Source organism: Branchiostoma floridae, chromosome 4, assembly GCF_000003815.2.
Source record: "Branchiostoma floridae strain S238N-H82 chromosome 4, Bfl_VNyyK, whole genome shotgun sequence".
Classification (NCBI taxonomy): Eukaryota; Metazoa; Chordata; class Leptocardii; order Amphioxiformes; family Branchiostomatidae; genus Branchiostoma; species Branchiostoma floridae.
Window position 1 is genome coordinate 22,241,662 of NC_049982.1, and position 7,221 is coordinate 22,248,882.

The 7,221-nt window shown below is 45.9% G+C and overlaps 1 protein-coding gene across 1 annotated transcript in view; it reads right to left on the minus strand.

Moving 5' to 3' along the window:
* LOC118414987 (slit homolog 2 protein-like) overlaps window positions 1-6,982 on the minus strand; it is a gene marked incomplete in the record, with an annotated part of 76,847 nt that extends 69,865 nt beyond the window's left edge. The window contains 4 exon segments of the mRNA XM_035819353.1: window positions 3,802-3,873; window positions 4,988-5,059; window positions 5,501-5,572; window positions 5,993-6,982. Of these exon segments, the coding sequence (XP_035675246.1) occupies window positions 3,802-3,873; window positions 4,988-5,059; window positions 5,501-5,572; window positions 5,993-6,171 (395 nt within the window).
* Between the last annotated feature and the right edge of the window lie 239 nt (window positions 6,983-7,221).

Genomic DNA, 7,221 nt, shown 5'->3' on the forward strand with positions numbered 1-7,221 from the left:
TGTTCAGCTGGGGAGACTGGAGGGCTGACTTGCAATGTTGCTTCTAACATTAATCGATTAAAGTCCATCTTTAAAAACCAGGAATCATTTTTGTTGACTAAGAAAACCTAAGCCTCTAATTTTGGAACAGTTTATTGGCCATCCCTCCCCTAATTTCATAAATAGCCCCCCTGGAGTTATCCCTCCAATAAGGATAAAGACGTTAAGTCCCGTCATAAGCAAGCTAACAATAACAACAACCAGCTAAGTTGTTGTTAATGAGCAACGTTCTCTTTTATGAACTGATATGGACCATGGAGTTTGAAGTATATCTAGACTAATGCCAATGACACAATGTAATGTACCCTACCAATGTCCCTAGTTGTCAGGACATAAATAGGCAAATTTCAGAACTCTGACACCAACTTGATTACTCTGACCTCAAATTGGCAGGCGATCCATTACCTATAAACAGGTAAGTCCTTCTTTCAGAAGTACCCAATTCAAACTGCGTGCTAAGTACATTACTGAGACTGTGGAGCACGGGATGTATTTTGAACCTCCTTCCTGAGACTGCGTGATACTCAGACTGCATCTTAAATGATGTTAAAGTAGTACAAGGAAGAACTGTGTTTTTTCTCCCTAGGAGCATCTAACAATGGAGAGGAGTTTGAAGCAGTGACCACTTTCCCGGCTCTCAGCTTTGCATGTTCCGATAACGTCTGCTTTAGAACAACATGCCATACAATAGGAGGCTGGGTCCGGGGTGCAAACGATACTTAGCCTGACAAGGTAGACCCGTGTTATGTGGCCAAGAGCCTTTACATGCATATTGAGTTTGTTCTAGATACTATCTTCTGGGGATCTTGGGTGATGAAATGACTGGGGTATGAGACAGGTACATTCCTCCTCGGCAGTGAATAGGGCCTTGCTCCCCCATTGTTTCTGCCAGGAAGCTTTTTGCAATGGATACTTGCTTTAGAATGGCCAGGTCTTTGTCCCAAACATCTGTCCACACTGTCTGGCTTTCTCACTATCTGCTCAAGGGTACAAGCTCAGAGTTGGAGGGGGGAGTGAAGGTCTCAGCAGTGGGCCTGTCCCACATAGAGTGCAGGCAGCCAACAGTGGAATAACTTAATTACCAGAAAGGAGCCAGGAAAGATTTAGCAGCAGCCCAAGCAACACAATTCCAGCTTTCCTACACTTTATTCACAGACTACATTTCAATAATCAAATACCCCACCACAGACTGGCTTTTGTCAGAGTGTATTCATTCCCCTCGGAGGCTCTGAATGGAAGGGCAGCAGAGGGACAAAACTCCCAGGGAGTGGCTGTATGGGGAATGAGAAGAGAGGGCAGCAGAGAGCACCGCTCCAGGTTTCCCTGAACAACGGTCGTGCTGCGCTCCATGTTCCTTGTGTCAGTTCTAAATCTCTAAACAACAGTTGTGCTATGGTGCCTGACAGATTCCCTGTTGGCAGACAATGTTGGCATAGCCATGGTGGATGATAATAAGAAAGTCTGCCCTCTGAATCAATTATCTTGGGAAGGCTTCCAGCATGTTAATGAAAGCACTGAAAGATCTGATTTGTGCCTGGATGACCATGGTGTCAAACAACGTTAAACCAAACAGCACGAATTGGAATTCCAACTTAAGATGGACACTATTTGTGGCTTTGTTAGTCTATACAGAACAGGAATAGCACAATGTAGCCAATAATATCTTCTATGCTGTACCCAAACAACTCAAGATGACTTTGCTATTCACTAGTTTCAATATAGAAGAAAATACCTTCACCAGGCATACCACAGAAAAACCTGTAGTGTTCTGTTATCCCTAAAAAATGTCACTCACAATGCCCTGAGCTGCTAAATTTGTATGCACACCCTGAAGCCCTCCCCGTTTGAAATTGATTGGATTAATGGAAAACCCTTGTTATCCCAAATTGTGTTATCTGGTTTAGACACCTCTAAATTAAATACTCCAAATCAACTGCTGGTTTGATCCGACAGGCCACTTGTAGAGAAGACAAGCAGTTGTCCATGACATGTTCCACCACTACTTCTGATGGTTTCTCAGTGCTCAGGGGGCTTTCAACAACCGCCCGTCTTACAGCACCTGTCTATTCTACCTTTCACAAAGGCACAACCAAACAAAAGGCCCATGCATGTGTGACCGCACACCCCCCAAGAAAACACAGGCATCGTTAGGTAAACATATGCACCATGTGTCCAGAGGAGTGCTGAAACATTCCCGGTCAGAAGGTACAGTAGGGGTGACTAACACAGGTCTGACACACACTATCAACATGAATCCCAATGACATTCCCTGGGCAGTGGAATCCCTCACCCAGCAGCCTATAGAGGACAACCCTTGCAAAGATAGACCTGGCAAATATGTGCATTTATATGCATTGCACATTAATTGGGTAACTATGTACAAAGTGTGAAGGGTATGTACTCTCTGCGATTTGTGTGCTCAGGTGCAAGCGGGTTGCTCACACAGGGACAAAGGCCACACGAGGGAACAACACATGTCCACTGAGCCACCGCACATATCCAACGCACATAGAGACTGCATTATACCCTTTCACTTTTGTGACACAAATTTCCCAAGAAGGGCATCAGTATCAGGATTGTGTGTCTAGGGGCTGTTGCCAAGGCAACGGTGAAGCTATCCCTTGAAGCACCGGCTGACGTCCTGATCAGATGAAGTGCCGTTCTGTACAGTCAGCCTCGTTCTTAAAGGAAAGAATGAAGTAAACGTGCCATGCCCGAAGGATCTTACGAAACAGCAGCGCAAATCTCCAGGATTACGCTCCTACGCTTCTTTACCTGCTTTATATTTGTGGCTTTCAAGCCCACAGTGCCCAGAAAGCAGTGTTTAGCTTCCTCGCTATGGTCGCCTGGAAGCTAAGCTGGCTCTCCGAATGAAAAGGACACCCATGTGCTGGCCCTTTGACTGGACCTGGCCGCGCTGACGACATGCTAAGCAAACATTTGGCAACACTGGACGCCGCCGTAAGTACCACTGGCTGGTGGAATGGAAAACATGGCATACAAATATACATCACCAGGAAAGGCTTTGCCAATACAGAATGGCTTTTCAAGGTCTAACACCCCTTCAAACAGAATTCTATCACCCAAATCCCACATTAGGATTGTACCATTGCCGTCATATGGGGGCCCAGGGTTATCACCTATGACTCTATGTCCCGATGTGCCGTCATTAGACAGTAAAACAAACTTGTTTTGGATTTAAATGTGTTTTGCCAAAGATAGAGGATGTGGTAAATACAGCAGAGTATTAGAGGATTGGGTAATCCTGACGCTGGGGGATTTGCATACCTGAAACCATCTGGCAATCCTTAAGTAAGGTTAATGCCTTCAACTCCTCCCTGCCCTAAAAGGGGCACTTTTTGCACTTGAAGCGCTAATGAGACAGTCCTCTCCCCTCTGAATAGGGGACGGCAAAACTTTCTTCTGGCAAAAGCATACTTAACTGAGTGGTCTCTGATGCACGCCACTAAAAGGTCCATTTAGGACGAGTGCTTTACGATGGAAAAGCTTGTTCATCCATACGTTCAGAATATCCACAAGCCCCCGCAGTACTCCATGATGGAGTAGAACATACACTTAGGACTGAGCCACCATTGCACTTCTACTTCTGCCGTAACATCTTAGACAAAAAGTGGAACAGCAACACTGAATATTAAATTGCATACTAGTGGTATGCAACCCCCTCACGGGTCAGACCCCCCCCCCCCTCCATGAACTTGACAATGATCTGCATATTCTCCATAGTGAGGAAGCGGTACTCACAGTCGATAGATCCTTGGCATGTTGGAGAACAGGAGGTCTGGGAGACTCTTCAGAACGTTTCCATTTAACCGTCTGCCAAGAGAAGAAGAAAATTCAATAGTTAGTTTTCTACAAGCTCATCTGAAGTTGTAGCAACAGAACTAATTCACTTCAGAAAATCTACTTCTACACAATTCAGAGTTCTACAGCCAGGACTTTAAATTGTGTTTTAGTTCATTTTTTTTCTACCAAACTTGATTCAAAAGCAAAAAGATGTAATAAGTTGAATATTGATCAGTAATTAATGATTGATTCATTGAATATTGATGATGTAATAATTGACTGGATCTATTTAATTGATTTTTTTTTACTTTTCCAGAGGTACAGTGACATCATGTACTTAACCTGGATATGTTCATGTCTGACACAAAGCTGTGTAAATTCCCCACCCAACCCACAGGGGACAAGAATGGTGTAAAGTGTCATCATCACCTTTACCATGATGTCATCATGACATCACCATATAAGCCAACAGTGAATAAGGTGCCTGGCATGTCAAGTAGCCGAGCACCAGGCTCTTCTCTAACACTTGGGCATCTCAGAACATAGCGTTGCATCAACTTTGCGGCGTGTTTAATCGATAGTAGGTGAACAGGTTGGCTGGTTAGTTTACAAAGCTCTGAGTCAAGTCGGTTTGCTTAGGAGCAATGAGGTCAACTGATATAAGTTGGATAATACCATTGTTGTGTTATAGGGGTGTACAGGACCTGAGTAGTTGGTTTGTGTAAACTTTACCATGGTGAAAACACCTAAGTGGTAAGAATATGTGAAAGTTTATTTTTCATGAATTATAAATCTGAAACATGACTGCGTTCCTACAACTCATTGTCAAGATCACTTATGAAAGATTATATATGAAGATACAGATACAATCGGATGGAGGGCGGCTGAAGTCACTTCCTCATATTTACTCCCCCCTGTAACCATGATCTGGAGACCTGTCTTCCTTCCTCAACTCTTACACACTTCAGCCTGGGAGGGGAACGTGCCACTTCTACCCTTTCTCTCCCTCCTCCCCCACATTTCCAGCGGCTTCTATTCTGGTGCGGCCCCCGGACGGAGGGAGAGCAAATAAAATGTGGGGAATGCTCGCGGGTTTGTTTGTACAATTTGGAGTGCGTCTGTGTGTGGTGGGCTCTGTACTTACAGCCGCTCCAGCGACACTAGGTCCTGAAAGGCGCCCTTTTCGATCGTCGAGATCTGGTTATTCAGCAGTTGGCTGTGTGAGGGGAAAAAACAATGATTTATTAACTGGTGAGAAACGTGTGATCGGTAGAGAATAGGCGGGATTAACACGTCATTTTCACTCCATACAGACGCCGGCGGGTGGTCTAAACGATCACAAAGTAACAAGTTCATGTAAAGTCAATATTGGGCGCAGCGTCATTTGCTACCCTCAAAGAGAAGAGAAAAGAAAAGCATTCAAGACCAACAATCGTCAGCATAAGAATTGAGCTGAAGTGTTTTTCACGAAGTCCTTTGTTTACTCGTAGACAACGATATTTTCACAGAAAAGAAACGAGACATGTACTAGACTGAGGTTTAGGTAGACAATAAAAACCTCTTCTCTAGCGAGACACGCTAACACTAGTAACAGTTACGGTGTCGTCTGCCGACTACTGTGGGACAATAGAAAGAGATAAGAGAGAAACGCCCTTACAGAATTCTCAGGTTTCTCAGCCCAGCGAAGTCATTCTTGCCGATCCTGGTAATGTTGTTCCCTTCAAAGTCTCTGAAAAACACGAAACGGCAAAACGCGTTTGCTGCATAATTACAAAGACAAGTCATGCTAACTGTCACATGCAATGATGACATTCGTATTTGGTGCGCTTCACTTCGAAGTGACCTATCAAGTCAACCGATGTAACATGTTCTAGCCCTTGGCAAAACTCACATTCATTCCGCCGGCTAACTCTTTTCAACGTTACGTTATCTGGTCTGTAGAGACATCGGCGTAAGGGGTCTGTGTCCCTTGAGGCGTTTTAACTAAATCCAGAAAACACGAGGGTAAGTGCAGCCGTTGGCTACAAAACAAGGCTTGTGATACCAAACACAGCATTTAAAGGATTTTTTTCGTACACCTTCAGTTTATAAAGAACCGTGTTCATCTGTAGTAACATGGTGCGGCGGTGTGGAGAAGAGATCAACTTACATTCTCTCTGTGTTCCGCGGGATTCCTTTGGGCACCGCTCTCAGTCCTCTGTTTCCGCAGTCCAGACTGTTCCCTGGGCAAGAACACTGCTTAGGGCAACTTCTGCCTAGCGCAGCCTGTCCCACAACAAGCAAGAACAACAGCAAGAAATCCATCCTCGACACGAGCCGTGGTATCATCACGGTAAGATAGGGGGTAAGGGTTCGTCCCGCCCGCCGGCCAATCGGGCCTGCTGGTCCGTAAGTCCCAGTGGTGATCCTCGCTCTCACTAGCACGGGTCGGCTGAGCGGCCGTCACGCCAACTACACACGGTCAGAAAGGACGTAAGCTTCCCCGAATAGATCTCCTCACCGCTCGGTAATCCACATACCACGCCTGCGAGCCAGTCCCAGTCCGCGCGCACGCCCGTATCTATCCCTGGGGTCCGTCCCTGTGCGTGTATGTGCACGATGTGGCTCCAGCCTCTCTCCTCACACACACACAGACTCAGCCTGGAGAAGTGCAAACAAGCGCCTCCTATTCAGCCCGCAGTGCGAGGGGACCCGACCGCCTCCGGGATCACTCTACTCCGTCTGTCAAATCAATGAACGGTGAATTATACTGCCTGTCAGCCATCCATCAATCTGTCAACAAATTGCAAAATAAACCGCCCCTAAATTTGCCGATGTTATCGCCCTTGAGTACACAAATACGCCGTATCACCGGCAAAGATCTGAGTTTACGTACGACTGAGGTGATCCCCCGTCCGAACGCTTTGCCTCAGACAAGCCCAAACACGGACAAACCAGCGCGCACGCCGTCTCACCAGCCCCAAAGCGGGACGACCACAAAAAGTCGAAAGCCAATTTGGAAAAGTGGGAGCCAGTTAATAATCCTGCTGGCGCTGCGGTGTTTCACTCAAATTATCCGACTGCGGCCCGAAGTCAATACGGAGTAGTCCAATGGGCCTTGATGCTCGGCAAGCCGTTTTGATGAAGTATTCTCTACCAAAGCGTGACCGCGAATTACTTTGTCTAGGGGCGGACCAAAGCTTCCGCAGGTGGAACGCCTCTCGGTAGAATAACGCTGAAATCTGGCACCTGCGCCCGCTGACGTAGTAGTGTGTCTTTCAGCACAAAATCAACTCGTGTATTTTACTAGTTCTAGCATAGGCATAGACCTCTGATTCACCATCTAAGAAGTTAAGAAAGTACGGTTACATTCAAGAACAATAGTTAATGTACACACCC